Below are 23,525 nucleotides of genomic sequence, written 5' to 3'. Positions count from 1 at the left end.
TCTGCATTAAACTCCATTTGCCACCTGTCAGCCTAGCTCTGCAGCTTATCTATGTCCCTCTGTAACTTGTAACATCCTTCTGCACTGTCCACAACTCCACCGACTTTAGTGTCATCTGTAAATTTACTCACCCATCCTTCTACGCCCTCCTCCAGGTCATTTATAAAAATGACAAACAGCAGCGGCCCCAAAACAGATCCTTGTGGTATACCACTAGTAACTGGACACCAGTCTGAACATTTCCCATCAACCACCACCCTTTGTCTTCTATCAGCTAGCCAATTTCTGATCCAAACTGCTAAATCACCCTGAATCCCATGCCTCTGTATTTTCTGCAATAGCATACCGTGGGGAACCTTATCAAACGCTTTACTGAAATCCATATATACCACATCAACTGCTTTACCCTCATCCACCTGTTTGGTCACCTTTTCGAAGAACTCAATGAGGTTTGTGAGGCACGACCTATCCTTCACAAAACCATGTTGACTATCTCTAATCAAATTATTTCTTTCCAGATGATTATACATCCTATCTCTTATAAACCTTTCCAAGATTTTTCCCACAACAGACGTAAGGCTCACTGGTTTATAGTTACCGGGGTTATCTCTACTCCCCTTCTTGTACAAGGGGGCAACATTTGCTATCCTCCAGTCCTCTGGCACTATTCCTGTAGACAAAGATGACTTAAAGGTCAAAGCCAAAGGCTCAGCAATCTCCTCCCTAGCTTCCCAGAGAATCCTAGGATAAATCCCATCCGGCCCAGGGGACGTATCTATTTTCACACTTTCCAGAATCGCTAACACCTCCTCCTTATGAACCTCAAGCCCTTCTAGTCTAGTAGCCTGTATCTCAGTATTCTCCTCGACAACTTTGTCTTTTTCCTGTGTGAATACTGACGAAAAATACTCGTTTAGCACCTCTCCTATCTCCTCGGACTCTACGCACAACTTCCCACTACTGTCCTTGACTGGCCCTACTCTTACCTTAGTCATTCTTTTATTCCTGACATACCTATAGAAAGCTTTAGGGTTATCCTTGATCCTACCTGCCAAAGACTTCTCATGTCCTCGCTTGGCTCTTCTTAGCTCTCTCTTTAGAGCCTTCCTAGCTAACTTGTAACTCTCAAGCGACCCAACTGAACCATCACATCTCATCTTCACATAACCCTCCTTCTTCCTCTTGACAAGTGTTTCAACTGCTTTAGTAACCCATGGTTCCCTCACTCGACCACTTCCTCCCTGCCTAACAGGTACATACTAATCAAGGACACGCAGTAGCTGTTCCTTGAACATGCTCCACATTTCCATTGTGTCCATCCCCTGCAGTTTTCCTCTCCAGGCGATGCATCCTAAGTCTTGCCTCATCGCATCATAATTGCCTTTCCCCCAGCAATAACTCTTGCCCTGCGGTTTTTACCTATCCCTTTCCATCGCTAAAGTAAACGTAATCGAATAGTGGTCACTATCACCAAAATGCTCACCTACCTCCAAATCTAACACCTGTCCTGGTTCATTACCCAGTACCAAATCCAATACGGCCTCACCTCTTGTTGGCCTATCTACATACTGCATCAGGAAACCCTCCTGCACACATTGGACCAAAACGGATCCATCTAAAGTACTTGAACTATAGTGTTTCCAGTCAATATTACAGATTTGAATTGAGATTTGACAGCACAAAGTCTGATTTGTAGCATTGATTTTTCCATCACTGTCTTTCCCAGCATTAAACAAACTGTTCTTTAAGCTGCCAGGCCTTTTTCCACCCCCAAATAGTATTGTGCTTGAAGGGCTGTTTCAACATGAATCCATGGTACATCACTATTTCTTGCACAGAATAATCGCCGAGAACACAAAGTAAATTATTTTGATCACATAGTTTTAAAGATATGCATATGCAGTTAGTTTACAGTAATAGCTTCAATTGTTGCACTTATAGCATCAACAGCATTTTAAAATTCCAAATTTAAAATAAACCATCGTGCTTTGAATTTTAAATTCACGTCTTTGCAGGTGCTGAATGTCAATAGGATTCATTTTCCCTAAAGCTTTACTCAATCGACATGGTAACGTCTGCACCATGCATGCTAATATTTTGAAACCAATAAAAAAAACAAAGCTGTAGCTTTGAAAATTCTTGCTAAAAATCACAATAAAGTGTAATAAATACGTATGTGAAAATAAAAGTCCAGCAGAAAATTTCACAGCAGAAAGTCATTTCTTAAAATGCCATAAATGTGAGTGGAGCCGAATGCCGAATTGCTGTTTTTTTTAATTTTCCAATTAAGTGGCAATTTAGAGTGGCCAATCCACCTACCCTGCATATCTTTGTGCTGTGGGGGTGAGACTCACGCAGACATGGGGTGAACATGCAAACTCCACACGGGCCGGGATTGAGCCTGGAAATGTTGGCGGCATGAGGCAGCCATGCTAACCACTGTGCCACCTTGCCACCCCTGAATTGCTGTTATAAACTTTCTGTCAGATATTTGTTGTTCCTCAAGGTATTTGTCCTTTATTGAACACAACCATCTCAAAACTGGAAGCCTCAAAACTGCTGGCTGGCCACCTCAGGGCCTTACCAAAGATGGCGACAGCTGCTAGATCTTTGTAAATGAGCTTGCAAGTGTGGTTGCCGAGGCAAATTAAAACTGACTTACTGCCCACATTGTCATAATATACACACAGGTATATGATGGTGCACAGACAGACATTGATTGACACACAGGATGACCAATGAACACACAGAATACAGCAGCCAATCACTAGACAGGACACGGCCACTCTAAAGCCAGAGGGCACTAGTTTTCCCGCTCTCTCGGGATCCGGCCTCTGAGACAGTCAGAGCCGTGAGCAACAACTAGCACATAGACCATGTGGTAGTAAGATAGTCTGGTCAGGTTAGCCTCAGGTCTCCAGTCAAGTCAGCATAGTGTCAACCCACAGTTAAAGTATGTATGATAGTTAAGAGTTCAATAAAATAGAGTTGCATTTCTTCAAGTGTTGGAAGCCTGTCTCTCTCACTGCTGCAGTAAATGCAGTCCTCGCATACCCAGCTTACCCAACACATCACACATAACTTTTAAAAATGCTTGTAAAGCTAAAACTATGATTTCATAATGCAATGAGGGAAACTACAGTGTTCAAGACTATAACTGATTTCAAGGCAAATTAGTCATTAGTTTAAATGAAATACCGCTGAGGTCAACAAATGAAGAGAACATTGTTTTTCTTTCATAGAAAGAGTCCTTAGACACTCCTAAACATAATAGGATGTATTTGAATAAAGCAGCTTCACGTTCATAGGTTATTCAAAAGGTAAACTGCAATGAGGTACAATAATGTGGACACATTATTAATTTAATTGCCATTTATTTGGATGCTTCCATGTCCTTCACATTATACAGGGCTTGTCAGCTACTTCACTCAATCTAAAATAAATGCTAGGAGAGTGCAAATAAATAAAAAATAATTTAAAAAAGATAGAAATTGGAATGGGAGAATAATGATAACAATTTGTTTTCATTAGAGAAAAATGTTCTGAAGCATTTCACAGAGATGCAATCAGAGAATAAAATAAGCGAAGACAGGTTGGGAATCGTAATAAAATTAGGGAGCAGGAAGAGGAGAGAGCGGGGGGGGGCTTGAATTGAAACATTTCCCACATTTATACAAGTAGAAATATGCCAAGAATGAATTATGTTTACTCTTAAAGTAACAGAGAATGCTTACAGCGAATGGGAGCACCTTTGATGAGCTGTGATCCAACCAGCAGCATGAAAATTAAGACCACTTTCTATGTCACTCTGAATTTATAAAACAGGGATGAAACTGATGAAGCATTTGAAAGACACTGCAAGGCAATTAGGATGTCTAAGTATTGTCCGCTCATCAGTGAGACCCTAACTCTAGCACGTGTCTCAATTGGCATTCGATTCAGGCTTCTCTTGTTGCCTATTTGCTAGTTTTGGACTGGTCCGCCTGGGGGTGGGGGTGGGGGGTAAGTGAGGACATTCTGGTCAAGGGGAGAAACAAGTCCTTTTTTCAAGAGTCATTCCAAGTAGCCAACTCTAATGCAAAATTGAGGCAATAGTATTCATAGTATTTTTTGGATTTGTGGATAATTCCCCATGAGCATAGAGTAAATAATTTGGAAATAAAGTACTCAAAGGAAAAACATGTCAACTTGGGGCAGCACGGTGGGACAGTGGTTAACACTGCTGCCTCACAGCACCAGGGATCTGGGTTCAATTCTGGTTTTGGGTCACTCTGTCGAGTTTGAATGTTCTCCCCGTGTCTGTGTAGGTTTCCCCCTGGTGCTCTGGTTTCCTCCTAAAGATGTACGGGTTAGGATTGGCCATGATAAATTTCCCCTTAGAGTCCAGGGTTGTGCAGGTTAGGCCATGGGGTTGCAGGGATAGGGCAGAGTGAACATGGGTAGAATGCTCTTTCGAAGGTTCGGTGCAGACTCAATGGCATCCTCTGCACTGTTGGGATTCGATGATAGAAAAAGCCAGAACTGGAAAACTGCAGTTTGCAAAGCAAAATAGTATTTCAGAATCATAATTTTTAATAATCCTCAATGAGGTAGGAATGATTGATATTTTGTTAATATTTCATTTCACTTCAGATTCAAGAGGCTGGATTCTCCGCCATCGGGATTCTCCGTTTTGCAGCCAGTCCAGGGGTTTCCCGACGGCGTGGGGCTGCCTCACATTGGGAAACCCCATTGACCAGCCAGCGAAACGGAGCACCCACCGGCAGAAATCTGGCGTGGCTGGACAGAGAATCCAGCCCAAGATATCTGTCGAATAAGGTTATTTAATTAGAGGTGTCCCATTTCTGCTGTAATTACATTCTTAGTGTGCATGAAAACGTGAGAACAGGGAAGTCGTTGTTAAATAAATTGAGCTATCTGATTGATAGCTTACTCACCATATTGGGTAAAGGCCAAGCCTTGTACTAATGAAGAGTAAGCCGAAGATTACAAACAGAAGGTCACACAGTCTTTGACACTTGGCGTAGTTTGCCATTTTAGCTGCCTGTGAATTAAAAAACACTGTTTGGATTTTCAATGTTTGACTAATATTAGCATGTCTTTAACATGCTGCTATCCAGAACTCTTATCTGGATCAAAAGTGGCCCAGCAATTCATTAATCTGTGTCTAGTCACAAATAATATTGTCCCAGGATCATTAAAAACGATGGTATCAAAAGGCTTGGAGTGTTTTCTCACCTAATTAGAGTCTGCGGATCTTGCTCATTTACGCAGTTACTGACATTCATTTGTATTCAATTAGTTGAGTTAGCAAATGGAAATAATGTGAATGAAATAAGAAAAATCAAGAATGTAGCTTGTACATTCACTTCAAAGAGCAATACAGCATCCATAATATTGACAATCCACAGACCTATGGCCGATTCTATTTGTTACCTGAAGTAAATAGCTGACAATCATCCTTAAAAATCTACAAAGGAACCTCTTATGTGGAGCCTATTTTGGGCAATTGTTTTATAACACCAAACCTGGTTGAAAATATGTGAAGAAACTGATAGAATAATTATTAAGTGTGTTGTTCTTGAGGTTTTGCATGTCTATTTGCAATGAGCCCATGGATGGAATCTTCCTCTGGGCTCAGGAAAACCCAACCTGTGCAATTTCACAGTTCAAAAACTGTACACCTGATCCACGAGTGACTTCACATACCATTTTTGTCTTTTCACGCTGGGTCAGGTTCACAGTACGGTTTGCAAGCCGTGCACCAGGGGAAGAGAAGTGTGGGTGTGGGGGCAGGCCTGTTTGAAACCCTGACATGGTTCTCCGGCACAGTATCTCATGCCACCTCTATGCCTCTGTGTATGGTCCATGCCTCCTCAGATTCTCTATACTACCTCTCGTCAGATCCCACTGCAATGTCCATGGAAATATTTTAAATTCCTTGGAAAAAGAAAACCTTTCCTGATGTAATAAATACACTGATACTTTGAAAAAGGTGCATTCTGCTGTGTGAAAAATCTTTGAAATACTTGTAATCCTGGCTTATTTAAACATGCCAGAATCTGAATCTGGCGAGATGCTGCAATCTGGATCTTGCCCTCATCGGGTGAGATCCAGATATGCATAGTTAAGTAAGCCATTAGGCTATCTGCCACTCCATCAACACTATCTGCCACTCCACCAACCTTCGTGGCATCTGTGAACTTACAAATCAGACCGGCTACATTTTTCTCCAAATCATTTATGCATACTACAAATGACAGAGGCCCCAGCACCAATCCCTGTGGGTCACGACCTTCCATTCAGAAAAACACCCTTCTACTGCTACCCTCTGACCTCTGTGACCGAGCCAGTATCGTATCCATCTTGCCACCTCACCTCTGATACCTTTTGGGTTTTTAAAAACATATTTAGAGTACCCAAATATTTTTTTTCCAATTCAGGGGCAATAGGGTAGCATGGTGGTTAGCATAAATGCTTCACAGCTCCAGGGTCCCAGGTTCGATTCCCGGCTGGGTCACTGTCTGTGTGGAGTCTGCACGTCCTCCCCCTGTGTGCGTGGGTTTCCTCCGGGTGCTCCGGTTTCCTCCCACAGTCCAAAGATGTGCGGGTTAGGTGGATTGGCCATGCTAAATTGCCCGTAGTGTCCTAATAAAAGTAAGGTTAAGTGGGGGGGGGGGGGGGGGGTTGTTGGGTTACGGGTATAGGGTGGATACGTAGGTTTGAGTAGGGTGATCATGGCTCGGCACAACATTGAGGGCCGAAGGGCCTGTTCTGTGCTGTACTGTTCTATGTTCTGTAGCGTGGCAAATCCACCTAACCTGCACATCTTTGCGTTGTGGGGGTGAAACCCACACAGACATGGGGAGAATGTGCAAACTCTAGAAGGACAATTACCCAGGGCCGGGATTCGAACCCCCGTCCTCAGCGCCCCAGCCCCAGTCCCAGTGCTAACCACTGTACCATAACTTCACCTTTTGTATCAGTCTGCCATGAGGCACCTTGTCAGAGTCTATGTAAACAACATCCACCACCCTCCCCTCATCAATCATCTGTGTCACCTCCTCAAAAAGCAGATCAAGTTAGTGAGGAATGACTTCCCCTTCACAAAACCATGGTGTCTATCGCTAATGAGTCCATTTGTTTCTAGATGGGTATAAATCCTGTCCCTGAAAAGTTTCTCCAATAATTTACCTACTACTGATGTGAAACTCACAGCCTATAGTTTCCTGAATTGTCCCTGTTATCTTACTTAAACAGTGGTACCACATTAGCTATTCTCCAGTCCTCTGGGATCTCACCTGTAGCCAATGAGGATACAAAGATATCAGTCAAGGCCCCAACAATTTCCTCCCTTGCTTCCCTCAGTATTCTGGGGTAAATCCCATCCTGCCCAGGAGACCTATCTACCTTAATGTATTTTAAAACACCCAATACCTCCTCCTTTTTGATGTCAACAAGACCCAGATTATCCACACACCCTACCCACAAAGTCCTTTTCTTTGGTGAACACTGATGCAAAGTGCTCATTTAGTACCTCACCCATTTCCTCTGGCTCAAGATTCCCCCCACTGTCTGTCAGGGGTCCATTCCTTTCCCTGACCACCCTCTTGCTTTTTACATATGAATAAAAAGTTTTGGGATTCACCTAAGTCCTACTTGCCAAGGACTTTTCATGACCCCATCTAATTTCCCTTTCTATTTTCTTTATATTCCTTGAGGGTTTCAACTGTCCCCACCCTTCTAGACCGTACAAAAGTGTCCTTTTTTTTCTTGACGAGGTTCAAAATATCCCTCATTATCCAAGGCTCCCTAAACTTCCCATACTTATCCTTCGTTATCTCAGGAACATGCATTTCCTGAATCCTAATCAATTGTCGCTTGAAAGACTCCCACATGTCCAATGTTGATTTACCCTCCAACAGCCGCACCCAATCCAAATAATTCAATTTCTGGCTAATGTTTTCGTAATTTGCATTTACCCAGTTTAACACCTTAACACGAGGATCTTGGGCGGGAAGCTCCGAACCCCACGCCAGTCGGCGGCCCCCATGGGGGCTTCGGCGGGCGATTATGGGGGGTGGTCTGGGGATGGTGAGGGGGTTACAGGGGGGCTCTATCTGGCAGGCCGGATCCGCGTGCGGCCGGCGCTATGTTGTACAGCGCAACCGCTGCAGGTCTCCATCGTGCGCAGGCATGTCCACAGACCTGGCAATTCTCTGTCCGTATCTGAAGGTAGGGGCTTTACATGGCATGGCTGCTAGACCCCACCGGGTGGAGCATCGGTGCAGAGGCGGCGTGGAATTTTGGTTGTAAGACTAGACACATGCTCCGGACATAGCCTCAAAATCGGAGAATCCAGCCCCATGTTCTAGATCCTATACGAATAAGTCCAAAGATGTGCAGATTAGGTGGATTGGCCATGCTAAATTACCCTCAGTGTCCAAAAAGTTGAGATGGGGTTACTGGGTTACAGGGATAGGATGGAGGTGTGGGCTTGGGTAAGGTGATCTTTCCATGGGCCAGTGCAGACTCAATGGGGTGAATGGCCTCCTTCTGCATAGTAGATTCTATGCTCCTATGATCTATGTAGGAGGTACTGTGGATTTGGGAAAGGGATCTCCCAGTGAATATTGGTAAAGAGACCTGGATGTGTATCTGGGAGAATGCAAATAAAATTTCTGGCTGCGATAGAGCCAAGGAGATACAAATAAAAATTCTACATCATTTGCATATTAAACCAAATATAAGACATAAGATGGGGACGATACTCACTGGAGGGGATTCTCCATTGGCCAATGCCGCAATCGGGAAGGACAATTGGACGGAGAATCAGACATGAAGCCAAAATCGTGGCGGGCGGCCAATGCATTCTACTCCACAGGTACAGTAAACACCGTTCGCATATTATTAGCAGGCCTGACCCGGTATTTCCCGGGGCCTCCGCGATGGGGGCTTAACCAATGGCGAGTTTCTCTTGTGGTTTTAATAATTTTGAAATCATAGCCACCCAGTGGGGCAGTGGGGGGGGGGGGGGGGGGGGGGGGGAATGCGGCTGACCAGTGGAGGGGTTTTGAGGTCATCGTGCTGCACACCCCACTGACCGCCTTCCATGGTTTGCGGTTGTGTAGAGTGACACCGACTGTATGGGTGCCACCACCCCACCGCCACTGCAGCCCAACCCCACCACCTCCACACATCACTGCCCACCCTCTACCCCTTCCACCCCCAAAATGGCTGCTACCCGTAGCCACTCCAGGATGTTACCGGACAGGGCCATGGTGCGTACCGCCAGTCAAAGGTATCCCTGGTAGCAGGGATGGGCATCAGTGTCAAAGGCCCCCATGATGCTCGGCACCGACGGGGCCAAGGGTGTGAAGGGTGGAATGCCAGGTGAAACGGCCGGGAGTGGGTGTGGGATGGGGGAGGAGGACATGTGGGGGCAGGGTCTGCAGTACAGGCCGGGGCCACCGTGCAAACCGTTGGACCTGACTGGGCACAGGGGAATGCACCATCCTCACATGTCTGCCTTTCATTCCCACAGACAATGGACTTCGGAATCCAACCAGGAATAGTGGCCTTCAGCCAAGTTGCCGCAGCCTGGGGAATGCACTGAGGCTGTATGAGCTGGAACTCTTCGATGAGGACCCTGAGCAGCAAAGCCTGCCCCAGAGGAATAGGAGGCAGCCGGTGAGGTTGGAGAGCCTCCCGCCCGAGAAAGAGATGCGAAGGAGGCACCACGTGAGGCCTCATGTATGCCGGCAGCACCGTTCCTTTGTGGACCTGCCAGACTGGGCATGCTGTCAAAGGCTCCGGCTGAGCAGGGGGGCAATGTGACATTTCTGCCAGATCATGGCACCGGGACGGAAAGGTGGAGGGCACTCGCTTCCGATGGCCATCAAGGTGACCGCCGCCCTGAACGTTTATGCTAAGGGGGTCCTACCAGGTGCCGGCCTATCCGGAAGATCACAGACCTCGGGGCACAGGTGCATCTGCATGATCATGGAGGCCCTATATACCTGGTCGGTACAATATATCAAACTCAATGTGGACTAAGCCCACCAGGATACCCAGGCAGCGGGGTTCTGCGTCATCGCCGAGGTGCCCTGGGTCCAAGAGTTGATCAACGGGATGCATGTCATCATATCAGCATTGACCCATGACAGGCATGTTTTCACAAACCAAAAGGGGTTCCACTTGATGAATGTGCAGTTGGTTGGTGACTATGAGATGCACATCATGCATGTCTGCGTCCAATACCCAGGAAGCGTGCACATACCTCCATCCTGGCACACTTATCGGTTCTAGACCTGTTTGAGGCACACCGCCAGCTGAAGGGTTGGCTCCTGGGTGACAGGGGTTATCCGCTGTGGCACTGGCTGATGACGCCTATCCAGAGGCCACAGACCGACGCTGGGCCACGCTACATCGATACCCATGCCGTGACCAGTGGCGTGATCAGGCGGTGCTTCGGCATCCTGAAGATACGGTTTAGGTGCCTGGACCGCTCTGGAGGGACCCTCCGGTATAACGCTAGGACAACGAGTTTGGTCCATGGGATGGAGGATGATAACAACCCATTCTGCAATGAGCTCTGGTGCTCGGCTTCGTTTGACAATATCTGACTCCTGCCCATGGTAGCACTTTCCACCGTCCATCTGGGTGATCCCTGCAAGCGATCTGGCCATTCTATCACATGGTCCTACCGAACTCTTGGGGTGGAAGAGGTGGTGATGGGGGGATAGGGCGGAGAGGGTTGGGGTGGGGCACAGGGTTGGTGAGCACTGGCTAAACTGGAGTCCCTGGCCCATTCCCATCCCTAACACCTGCCCCCCCCAATCACTCCCTCTGCGGTCAGCCCATACCAGACCATCCTTTACACACTTCTGGCAGAGCACCGAGGCATGTTGTCATGTCATGAACATGTGTTTATTGTCAACAAGTGACCATTGATAGGTTTGTGCCCTAGCCTCTAATGCTGTATGCTGCACCCATGTCAATGTAACCAGCGTCTACCTTTCTGGCTGTATGGGCCCTAACGCTACACCTAGGTGGATTCCCAGGAGGTACATCAGGAGTGGAGGCAGCTTGCTGAAATTGCTGCCCTGTGACTTGGCTGCCCTTTGGCGGCCGTCTTCTGGGGTGACCGGGCCTGGATGGGCCCAGCTGCTGGTTGGGTGTCCCAGGTGGCGTGGCGCTGCCCTGTTCTGCCTGCTGCCCATTGGATGTGCCAGAGACAGGATGGGGGAGCTGTGATGTTCCGGACCTCCCCTGCCGGAGTCACTGGCATGGGCCCCATCACCTCCTCCTCCCTCGGGGTGTCCGATGGCCCCGGGCTACTACATGGGATGAGGCTGCAAGCAGAGCTATCCCCTGAGGGCCCACGGCCTTGGCGCTGCCAGTCCTGGAAGCCTGCTCCTGTCCCAACCAGGGTCTTAATACCTGCGGCCATGTATAGGGAGTGGATCATCCTCCCTCTGGGACTGCGCTACATCTCGCTGTGACTGTGGAACCACCTTCTGGGTCTGTGCCACATCAGATAGTGACTGCGCCACCTCCCTCTGGGGCTGTGCCATGTCAGCCAGTGCCCGGGCAATTCCGCCAACGTCCACAGCCATGACCCGCTGTGACTGGGCCACGCTCTGGAGCACTGCTGCAATGTCCAGGTGGCCCTGGTACATAGCTGCCTGTGATAAGGTAGCCTTGTCCTGTGCCTCGGCCATCGACCGCACACATTGCCCCAGGTCTTGGACATCCATGGCCGAAAACTTTGCCGCCTCGGCCTCCACCATAGACACCACCCTTAAGGTGTTGGCCTGGGTGGCACGCAAGGTTGGCACTTCTCCTGCAGGTGATTAGACTCCTTCAACTGAACCTGCAGGCGCTGGATTGTTGCTGACACCTCTTCATGTAGTTCCTTGCTCTATGACTGCATCTCCACTATAGATGGGACTACCCTTTCCAGAAGCCCAAAACCTGTCTGGACAGCAGCTGGTCCCTGGGGTCAGAATACCCTCCGACCGTCCATCCCCTCAGGGGTTCCTACCTCCACCTGATGTACGGCAGCACATGTGTGGTGCGCACCCGGGCTGTGAGTCAAGGGCTGCCAAAGAGATGTAAGTGCATTCCAAGCACTAATTGCATTCCAGTCACTCAAGCGTGTGATTTCACTGCACTTACCGCTCTTTGATGTGATCAATGTTTACAAACATTTGGGTTTCACCACTTAGGCCACTGTAGTGTGAAGGGATATGAATGGATCAAAGCTGCAGATGGTTTTTACAGTCTGTCAATCACAGAACACTACTTGAAAGCTATGAATGGCTTGCAGATAATGGCTCTGTGGGAACCAGATGCAGGCACAGCTGCTGTCCTTGAAGGAATGGACACGTGGAGCTGCAAGGTAAGTATTACAGATTGCAATGCTCTTGTGCCTCGACGGCAACGCCAATGTATTCTACTCCTCACAAAAGGCCTCCTTCTGCACGGTAAATTCTATGATTTACTTATGATCTATGATTTACAGTAAATGCTGTTGGCATATTATTAATGGGCCTGACCCAATATTCTCCGGGCTCCTGTGATGCTCCACCTCCACGAGGAGGAATTATCGATGGTGGGTTTGCCTTGTGGTTTTAAAAACCGGGAAACAGGTGCCAATGCTTGTGAGGGAGAGAGAGGAGATACCCTCTGGCCCCAGCTGCTGAACCATCAATGGGATGGGCGTGCTCCAGCGCAACCAGTGCCAGCTTGTCGGCTGGGACGAGTGTGTGTGGGGAGTGGAGTGTTAATAAGCGGCTGCAGCTTGTCAGCCTCTCGAGTGCCAGTCCCAACCCCAGAGATTCCAATACCGTTTTTCATTGGCGTCGATCCTATTCCATGTGGCAAAGGTGCTAGCCCATTTATGGTTGATGAATTGGTCTGGGACTGGCACCAATTTTGTTGTCATGGAAGTCCACCGATTCAGTCCTGGCATCAACACTTTAGTCTCTGAAACAGAGAATTCCGTCCCACAGTCCCCCAAATGAAGAATCCCGCCCACTGTTCCTCGTACAATTACATAAGGATGTATGCCCCTTCTCCCTTTCTTTGTATTCTGTCCTTTTTCTCTCCAGTCTTTTATCTATCTTCTTTTAGGTTGAAACACTGTTTTTTTGCATATATGGTGAAATGTTTGTGCTGCACTGTACCAGTTTTATGGGTGTATATTATTTTGTTTAAAAAAAGGAAAAAACTCAAATAAAAATATTTACAATAAAACTTAGCTTACTTTATATTCCTTCATGTGTCAAACCAGGAGACTTTATTTCCATCAGTATGAGCTATTTTTGGAACCCAAAACCTGAGATAAACAGATAGCTCTGTAACCCACTTTACTACAGCACAGTGCGTTCGAGCTTCAATTTTTAAAACAGATCCTGCTTGTCAGAATTTGTCTTTGCCAAAAATATTCAATATGGCACCTCATTTCCATTTGTTGCAACTATTTTTTTTAAATTTAGAGTACCCAATTCATTTTTTCCAATTAAGGGGCATTTTAGTGTGGCCAATCCACCTACCCTGCACATCTTTGGGTTGTGGGTCAAAAACCACACAAACACGGGGAGAATGTGCAAACTCTACATGGACAGTGACCCAGAGCCGGGATCGAACCTGGGACTTCGGCGCCGTGAGGCAGCAGTGCTAAACACTGCGCCACCGTGCTGCCCCAAATTTGTTGCAACTATTAAAATATTTGATCTAACCTTTGAGCATTTGGGCCCTTGAACATTCATTTTTGTTATTGCTTTCCCACCCCAGCTTGAATCAGCTACTGCACACTTCCCCAGCGACTACACTCAAGGCAGCAAGGTGCTGAGCCATAGAGATTGAGAATGTAGTTGGTTCGATTCCCTGGCTTGTACTGAGTTAACTGATTGCATCCCGCCACTTGCTGAAATATAACTGATCTCGGAACTGCTGCATTAGAAAGTTGACAATCAGTCAGGGTTCCTGCTCCCAATCTTCCTGCTGTTAGTTCATGTGCGCATATGTTGGGATATGGGTTTGGATCAGGGCATGGTCTGCATTCAGAATTTAGGTACATGAACAAAACATGATTGCTTCAGCAATGGCAAACTATGCCCTACCAAAGAGTTAATAGACAATTAGTCTGGAAGAAAGAAAGCATTAAACATCAAATTCTCATTACTTCTTTTATCTAAATTGAGAATGTCTTATCAGTACAGTTAACAAGGTTTAGTTCGCTGATTTTGTATATTGGCTAACTCATTAAGGGTAAATGTCAAGCAAAGGTCAGCTTGTAACCCACCAAGAGGGAGCTACCAACTGTGTAACAGTGTAGAGGTTCAAAAGGCAAACAATCAGTTGGAGAAAAGTTTTTAAAAAATAGAGTGGGAATATTATTAAGTATTTTTGTAATTTCTCCCCATTTCTGTTTCAAGTAGTATTATCAGTTCAGATGCTGTAAAAGGGGAAAAATATTTTCTCTAAAGTGATACGTGTGATGCTGTCTAATTACTTTGTTATAAGGAATCATTAAAGGTGATGAACACTTTCCTTACCTCTAACAGAAAATCAGATGCATCATGAAGGCACATGACCAGTGCTCCTACACGCACCATATTGTTGACATATGAAAATGTTATAAGTGCTATTGCTGCAAGGTGATGCACAAACATTATGGCAAAGTCCTAAAACAAGAAGAAACAGCTAGGTAACAGTTTAATGCAAACTTCACATCAACTCTCCGATACACTATACAGTGTACAATTTACAAACTGAATATGAAAATACTATCATAAGATCTGACTTTCGAACATTCATTTTTGGCTGAGTACCTGACAGAAAATAATGTTTGATACAAATCTCAGTGATTACAAACTGCCCTAAATGTCACCGCCTTTCATCTTTCCTCAAAAAAAATGCATGAAACTTCACTGGCTCCCTTTCTTAATATTAAGGGTGGCTGTTGCTTCCCAGCGCCAGGAACCCAGGGTCACTGTGCGGAGTCTGCACGTTCTCCCCGTGTCTGCGTGGATTTCCTCCAGGTGCTCCGGTTTCCTCCCACAAGTCCCAAAAGACCTGCTGTTAGGTGAATTGGAAATTCTGAATTTTCCCTGTGTACCCGAACAGGCACCGGAGTGTGATGACTAGGGTCTTTTCACAGTAACTTTATTGCTTGTTAATGTAAGTCTACTTGTGACAATAAAGATTATTATTAAAGTTACACCATGCACGACATTCACCATGTGCCATACATAATACATATAACATGGGAGAAAAGGAAATGTAACCTTCAATTTCAGGATGGCTGGATTTCTTCGCTTGAGGGGATTCTCTTTTCCTGGGTTTCCCAAAGGTGTGGGGTGGCTTCAATGGGAAATACCATTGTCAACCGGCGGGAAGAGAGAATCCTTTTTCTCGTGAAGGGCGCGCCACTGAGAAACACGCGGCTGGCTGGGGGGGGGGGGGGGGGGGGAGAATCCCACCCAGTATCTACAAAGGGTATTGACAACTGGGCTGATCTTATCCCCATGAACAATGTCCTAGATTTAAACTGCAGTATGCTTCACTGTGATTAAAGAAGAAATCAGCTTCCATGTTAAAGACATTTTATACGGAAGAAGTGTTCTTATTACAGTGTATCGAGAATAGTGAAGTGCAGGAACCATTTGCATTTCAGGGTTTCGCAACCTAATACTCAGTCTGACTGAAAGATCACCTTTCAAGGAGAGGAGAATTATGTGATTGTGCCATAGACTACTGCCGTGTTTACTAAGTAAAACTTATTTGTTGTTTCTTGCTATAATTTCTCAGTATGCTGGGCAGAAAAAGAAACAGGTGCACTGTAAATAACAGGAGACATGGGCCTGTATTTTCCGGCCCTGCACCGGGTCGGAGAATTGGCGAGGGGGCGCGAAAATCGCACCATGCCGCCCCAACGCCAGCCCGCTGATTCTCCGGCGCTGATTCTTGAGCGCCCGCGGGATTGCCGCTGCACCGGTCAGGGGCCGTTGAAAGCGCACCCCCCGCCGATTCTCCGGGCCGAGCGCCGGCCGCGTTCGGCCGAGTCCCGCCGGAGTGGGTTATGTATGGCCCCACTTGGCGGGACCACGGAGTTCTGTCTGCGGGGGCCGTTCTGGCGGGGGGGGGGGGGGGGGGGGGGGTCCAACCCCGGGGGAGAGGGTGGTGACCTGGCCCATGGTGACCTGGCCCATGGTCAGGGCCTATCGATCGACGGGCGGGCTAGTTCCGTGAGGTCCTATGTTCCTCCGCTCTGGGCCCCTGTAGGGCTCCGCCATATTACCCAGGGGCCGGCGCGGAGACGGGAACCCATGCGCATGCGTGAACTCGTGCCGGCCATGACGTGCATGCGCGGACTCGTGGCGCGCCGGCTTTCGGGCGCCGGAGCTGCGGACACCACTCCGCCGCCGTACTAGCCCCCTAGAAAGGGGTGGATACCTGCCACTCAAGGCCCGCTGGAGGCTCACCCCGCTTTTCAGGCCGGTGTCAGAACGTGGCCGCGGGATTGGAGAATGCTAGCCATGATGGCTAATACTTAGAGTGGGCAACTGAGTTTGCTGCCAATACGATGCATGTGCAGTTGTATTGCTTTGTTTTGTGACATTATTGCGAGTGACAGAGGTCAGGATCCCTACTCATTCCCCCAAACTCTCTGTGATACTTATCCTCTCTATTTAGTTTCTCATTTTCAAAAGGATTTTGGAACCAGGAGGGCATTTAATTCAAAAGGAAATACCTACCTACTTTCACCTAGGCAATATTCTTTAACTTTGTTTTATTGCATGCACCAATTTCAAACAAGTGAGCGTGTAGATAGAAGCTGGAGACTTTGAATTCCTTTTAAAATGCAATAGAGCAGATTTTCATGTTTCTGATTTTGAAGCTACTGAAACACCTGGACACATCCACAAAGATTAAACATGGATTGAGAAATTGGCTGACTCCCTTATGGTATGGGATCCTCCTCACCCAATGTTCCTCAATGCCTTATATTTTATCTAACCTCAAATTCTGAATTTAAATTTGTACATCTGTTTTCCATTGTCAGCAAGATTCAGCTTTAGGTTTTCTGTGCATGCGTGGACAAATGCGCACGTGCAGACAGGTGTCGGTGGCCATCTTGTGTTGTCAGGGGTCACAATGTGGGTAGCAACACTGAAGTTCAGATTTATATCTATCATGAACATGAGAGGAAGACTGAAGCAAAATCAATTCTCTGCAGGGCAGCACAGTGCAATGGTTAGCATTGCTGCCTCACGGTGCCAAAAACCCGGGTTCAATCCCGGCCCCAGTCACTGTCCGTGTGGAATTTGCACATTTTACCCATGTCTGCGTGGGTCTCAGCCCAACAACCCAAAGATGTGCAGAGTACGTGAATTGGCCACGATAAATTGCACCTGAATTGGAAAAAAAAACCAATTCTCTGCGATAGGTTTGGTATTCCCTCAATCTGGTTTGTACCTGTGTTTTTACTGAAAGTTGGTCTTGAGTCCCAAATAGGGCGCTCTGCTTTGATGTACCTCCTGCTGCAGGACCTTTTGCCTCTGCAACAACAAATGGAATAATATTTACCAAATGTCTTCACTGCACTCTAATATGATCAATTTCCCTGTTCTTCTCTCCCACAACATCCCATTTTAAAGGAGAGCTATGGTCCTATAAAAGTTGCTCCTCATTCTGGATTTTCTACTCATCAACTGTTTGATACAGGCCCCTTTGAGATGCTCCATAAACTTACATCCTCGACCAAGCTTTTGGTCATCTGTCCTAATATCTCCTGAAGTGACTCGCTGTCAGACTTAGTTTGACAATGCTCCTGTGAAGTACATTGGCACATTTTACTCCACTAAACGTGCTACACACATGGAAGTTCTTATGCATTGACTCTAATTATAGACACAGGTGTGCTTGAGAGTTGTACTTGCCCTGCCTTGTGTTTTCCTGGTGTTAGACAATTGAAAATATTATGTTCATTTAAGGTCAGCATATTTCCTCCAAGTGGGGAAGTGGAAAATTTGCCAGTTTCTTGGCAACTTGCTGTGGCGCTAACAATTGCATTCAAAGACGAGAGACATGCACAATCGAGGCTTTACTGCTGTGTGATGCTATTTCTCCGGCTGCAACTGTAGAATAGGGTCTGAGTGACTCACACGCATATTTATACACAAGCTCCAAGTGGGCGGAGCTAGCCGGCAGGGGCTTACCGGAGGAACCTGTATTACAGGTACAGCCATACATCCCCCTCCTGCAAGTATGCACATCTACAGTGCTTATCACCACATTCACCCCTGTAAAAAAATGAGTCCGACGGGGGTGACGTGTAACTATAATACAACGGATGATATATTTACAAAAGGGTTCAAACAAAGAAAACCAAGAGTCCATCCGGTTAGCAGGTTACAGGTTGAGCCGAATTGGCGGTTAAACGTTCCGCTGTGATCGACATAGCTGTGGTGGCGACGTCGGCCCAGGCGGTGATGGCAACGATGGTGGAGGTGCTGGCGGTGTTGGTGCTTGCTGCTGGCGGGATGACTCCGAGAGCGAGCCAAAATCTTCCGTGTCCTCCAGTGTGGGCAGGGGGACGATGGATGGACCTGGTGGGGACGAATACGGGGGCTCCGGGGAAAAGGAGGGTGGCGCGGGGGGGAAAAGGGGCGTGGGCATGGGATCGGCACCTGAGGGAGCCAGGTCCCGGAGCGAGACTGTGTCCTGGCGGCCGTCGGGGAACTCCACGTAGGCATACTGAGGGTTGGCGTGGAGAAGGCGTACTTTGTCCACCAGGGGTTGCGCCTTGTAGTGCCGGACATGCCTACGGAGAAGGACCGGGCCCGGAGTCGTGAGCCAAGTCGGGAGCGACACGCCGGATGTAGACTTCCTAGGAAAGGCAAAAACACGTTCATGGGGTGTACTGTTAGTTGCGGTGCACAATAGTGACCGAATGGAATGGAGCGCGTTAGGGAGGACCTGCTGCCAGCGAGTGGCTGGAAGGTTCCGGGACCGTAGGCCCAGCTGGACGGCCCTCCATACCGTCCCATTCTCCCTCTCAACCTGCACCTTTCCCCGGGGGTTGTAGCTGGTCGTCCTGCTGGAGGCGATACCCCTGCTGAGCAGGAAATGACGCAGCTCATCGCTCATGAACGAGGACCCCTGTCACTGTGGATGTAGTCGGGGAAACCGAACAGAGTGAAAATGGAATACAGGGCTTTGATGATGGTGGCAGACGTCATATACGGGCATGCGATGGCGAAGGGGAACCTAGAAAATTCATCGACCACACTAAGGATGTAGGTGTTGCGGTCAGTTGAGGGGAGGGGCCCTTTAAAATCCATGCTGAGGCGTTCAAAGGGGCGGGGCGCTTTCACCAGGCATGCGCGATCTGGCCGGCAGAAGTGAGGCTTGCACTCGGCACAGACCTGGCAGTCTCTGGTGACTGTCCGTACTTCCTCGACGGAGTAGGGCAGATTGCGGGCTTTGATTAGATGGTACAAGCGAGTGACCCCCGGATGGCAAAGGCTCTCGTGCAAGGCACGGATATGGTTCACTTGTGCGCTGGCACATGTACCTCGGGAGAGGGCATCTGGGTGCTCGTTGAGCTTGCTGGGGTGATACAAGATCTCGTAGTTAAAGGTGGGGAGCTCGATTCTCCACTGCAAGATTTTGTCATTCTTGATCTTGCCCCGCTGCGTGTTGTTGAACATGAAGGCTACCGACCGTTGGTCAGTGAGGAGAGTGAATCTCCTGCCGGCCAGGTAATGCCTCCAGTGCCGCACCGCTTCAACGATTGCCTGGGCCTCCTTTTCAACAGAGGAATGTCGAATTTCGGAGGCATGGAGGGTGCGTGAAAAGAATGCCACGGGTCTGCCTGCCTGATTCAGCGTGGCAGCAAGGGCGACATCTGAAGCGTCGCTTTCTACTTGAAAAGGCAGTGTCTCATCTACTGCGTGCATCCCGGCCTTGGCTATGTCAGATCAAATGCGGGCGAAGGCCTGTTGTGCCTCGGCCGTGAGGGGAAAGTGTGCGGACTGGATAAGTGGGCGAGCCTTGTCCGCGTATTGTGGGACCCACTGGGCGTAATAAGAAAAGAACCCCAGGCAGCATTTGAGGGCCTTGGGGCAGTGGGGGAGGGGGAGCTCCATGAAGGGGTGCATGCGGTCGGGGTCGGGCCCCAGTAGTCCGTTTTGGACTACCTAGCCGAGGATGGCTAAGCGATCTGTGCGGAACACGCACTTCTTCTTGTTGTATGTGAGATTAAGGAGAGATGCGGTGTGGAGGAATTTAGAAAGGTTGGCGTCATGGTCCTGCTGGTCATGGCCGCAGATGGAGACATTGTCGAGGTACGGGAAGGTGGCCTGCAGTCCGTACCGGTCAACCATTCGGTCCATTTCTCGTTGAAATACCGAGACTCCATTCGTGACGCCGAAGGGAAACCTAAGAAATTGGTACAGACGACCGTCTGCCTCGAAGGCAGTGTAGGGTCCGATTTACGGATGGGGAGCTGGTGGTAGGCGGATTTCAGGTCAATAGTAGAGAAGGCTCGGTACTGTGCAATCTGATTGACCACATCAGAAATGCCGGGGAGGGGGTACGCGTCGAGCTGCGTGTACCGGTTGATGGTCTGGCTGTAGTCCACGACCATCCTGTGCTTCTCCCCGGTCTTAACCACTACCACCTGGGCTCTCCAAGGACTGTTGCTTGCCTTAATGATACCCTCCCGAAGCAGCCGCTGGACTTCGGACCTGATGAAGGCCTTGTCCTGGGTGCTGTCCCGTCTGCTCCTGGTGGCGACGGGCTTGCAGTCTGCGGTCAGATTGGCAAAGAGGGAGGGAGGCTGGTTTAGCTCACAAGGCTAAATCGCTGGCTTTTAAAGCAGACCAAGCAGGCTAGCAGCACGGTTCGATTCCCGTACCAGCCTCCCCGGACAGGCGCCGGAATGAGGCGACTAGGGGCTTTTCACAGTAACTTCATTGAAGCCTACTCGTGACAATAAGCGATTTTCATTTCATTTCATTTCATTTCCTTGAGGGTCGCGAGGCCGCAAACGGTGAGGGGGGGTAGGGGTCCACCGAATTTGAGGGTGAGGCTCTGGAGATTGCACTGAAAATCCAGGCCTAGTAAGAGTGACGCGCAGAGGTTGGGGAGAATGTACAGACGGAAACGGTCGAATTCCACACCCTGTACAGTAAGTTTAACCAGGCAGAAACCCCGGATCGGGACAGAGTGGGAACCGGAGGCGAGAGAGGTCTGCCGGTTGGCAGGATGGACCGCCTTATTCTGAAACATGAGTTGGCGTGGTGACAAATTAGCCAATCATTAGTTCATAAAATATAGGAGCAGAGTAAGCCATTTGGCCCATCAAGTCTGCTCCGCCATTCGATCATGGCGCATGCGCAGGGGATCACTTCCGGCTCCACCATCGTGAAGACCATGGCGAAGGCAGAAGGAAAAGAGTACCCCCACATCACAGGCCCGCCCGCCGATCGGTGGACCCCGATCGTGGGCCAGACCACCGTTGGGGCACTCCGAGGACCCCGCTCGCGTCGCCTGGTCCCGCCGGTAATGTAGGTGGTTTAATCCAAGCCGGCGGGACCAGCATGACAGTGGCGGGACTTCAGCCCATCGCGGGCCGGAGAATCGCTGCTGGTGGGGTCCTGCCGACCGGCGCGGCGCGATTTCCGCCCCCGCCGAATCTCCGGTGCCGGAGACTTCGCGGCACGGTGGGGGCGGGATTGACGCCGGCCCCCAGCGATTCTCCGACCCGGCGGGGGGGTCGGAGAATGCCGCCCCTCGTCTTTTTGGATCTCAATGTGACCCAGGATATCTACACACCCTTCTCCAGACTCAACATCCACCAATTCCTTCTCTTTGGTGAATACTGATGCAAAGTATTTATTTAGTACCTCGCCCATTTCCTCTGGCTCCACACATAAATTCCCTTGCCTATCCTTCAGTGGGCCAACCCTTTCCCTGGCTACCCTCTGGCTTTTTATGTACGTGTAAAAAGCCGTGGGATTTTCCTTAACCCTATTTGCCAATGACTTTTCGTGACCCCTTCTAGCCCTCCTGACGCCTTGCTTAAGTTCCTTCCTACTTTCCTTATATTCCACACAGGCTTCGTCTGTTCCCAGCCTTCTAGCCCTGACAAATGCCTCCTTTTTCTTTTTGATGAGGCCTACAATACATCTCGTTATCCAAGGTTCCTAAAATTTTCCCATTTTATTCTTCTTCCTTACAGGAACATGCCGGTCCTGAATTCCTTTCTACTGACACTTGAAAGCTTCCCACATGTCAGGTGTTGATTTACCCTCAAACATCCGCCCCCAATCTAGGTTCTTCAGTTCATGCCTAATATTGTTATAAATAGCCTTCCCCCAATTTAGCACATTCACCCTAGGACCACTCTTAAAATGTTCCTAAAATGCTCCCCTACTGTAATTTCTACCACCTGGCCAGGCTCATTCCCCAATACCAGGTCCAGTACAGCCCCTTCCCTAGTTGGACTTCTACATATTGTTTTAAGCCCTCCTGAATGCTCCTTACAAACTCTGCCCCATCTAAGCCCCTAGCACTAAGTGAGTCCCAGTCAATATTGGGGAAGTTGAAGTCTCCCATTACAACAACCCTGTTGTTTTTCCTCTTTTCCAAAATCTGTCTACCTATTTGCTCCTCTATCTCCCGCTGGCTGTTGGGAGGCCTGTAGTAAACCCCGAACTTTGTGACTGCACCCTTCTTATTCCTGATCTCTACCCATATAGCCTCACTGCCCTCTGAGGTGTCCTCCCTTAGTACAGCTGTGATATTCTCCCTAACCAGTAGCTCAGCTCCTTCACCCCTTTTACATCCCCCTCTATTCCGCCTGAAACATCTAAATCCTGGAACGTTTAGCTGCCAATCCTGTCCTTCCCTCTCTGTAATGGCAACAACATCATAGTTCCAAGTACTAATCCAAGCTCTAAGTTCATCTGCCTTACCCGTAATACTTCTTGCATTAAAGCATATGCACTTCAGGCCACCAGACCCATTGTGTTCAGCAACATCTCCCTGTCTGTTCTGCCTCAGAGCCATTCTGGCCCTATTCCCTAGTTCTCCCTCAGTGCTTTCACCTTCTGACCTATTGCTCCGGTGCCCACCCCCCTGCCATACCCTCTTTACAACTACGATTGGTTTTAACTAATTTCTAATTTGGCCGAACTGTCTGTCTGTCAATTTAAGAGATAAGGACTTGGTGTAATTTTCCATAACATTGTTTGACCGAAACACATTTCCCACCAGTACTTCTCACTATGGGTTGACTTGTCATTACCATGGAAACGGAACTGGGATCTCAGTCCAGCTCTTTCACACAAAGGGTCTTTCTGCTACTTGACCTTGTAGACTCTAGCAGTTTGCTTGACTTTCAAAATCTGAAAATTAAGTCTTATCTCATCAATTCCCAGTCATTCAGCTTTTGTCACTCTCATGGTTAATATATTGATTTAGTTAATTACTCTTAAGGATTTTTC

The 23,525-nt window shown here is 48.3% G+C and overlaps 1 protein-coding gene across 6 annotated transcripts in view; it reads right to left on the bottom strand.

The window, feature by feature from the left end:
- The window catches only part of cers6 (ceramide synthase 6), a 388,374-nt gene that overhangs the window by 48,534 nt on the left and 316,315 nt on the right, over nucleotides 1–23,525 (bottom strand). For all 6 annotated transcript variants that reach the window (XM_038789747.1, XM_038789745.1, XM_038789743.1 and 3 more), the window contains exons 7-8: nucleotides 14,565–14,693; nucleotides 4,938–5,044 (exon numbers count right to left, since the gene is read on the bottom strand). In XM_038789747.1, coding sequence (XP_038645675.1) covers nucleotides 4,938–5,044; nucleotides 14,565–14,693 — 236 coding nt within the window. The remainder of the gene's footprint in view (nucleotides 1–4,937; nucleotides 5,045–14,564; nucleotides 14,694–23,525) is intronic.

The sequence above is a fragment of the Scyliorhinus canicula genome, chromosome 2, assembly GCF_902713615.1.
Source record: "Scyliorhinus canicula chromosome 2, sScyCan1.1, whole genome shotgun sequence".
Classification (NCBI taxonomy): domain Eukaryota; kingdom Metazoa; phylum Chordata; class Chondrichthyes; order Carcharhiniformes; family Scyliorhinidae; genus Scyliorhinus; species Scyliorhinus canicula.
This window is presented reverse-complemented; position numbering and strand designations above follow the sequence as displayed.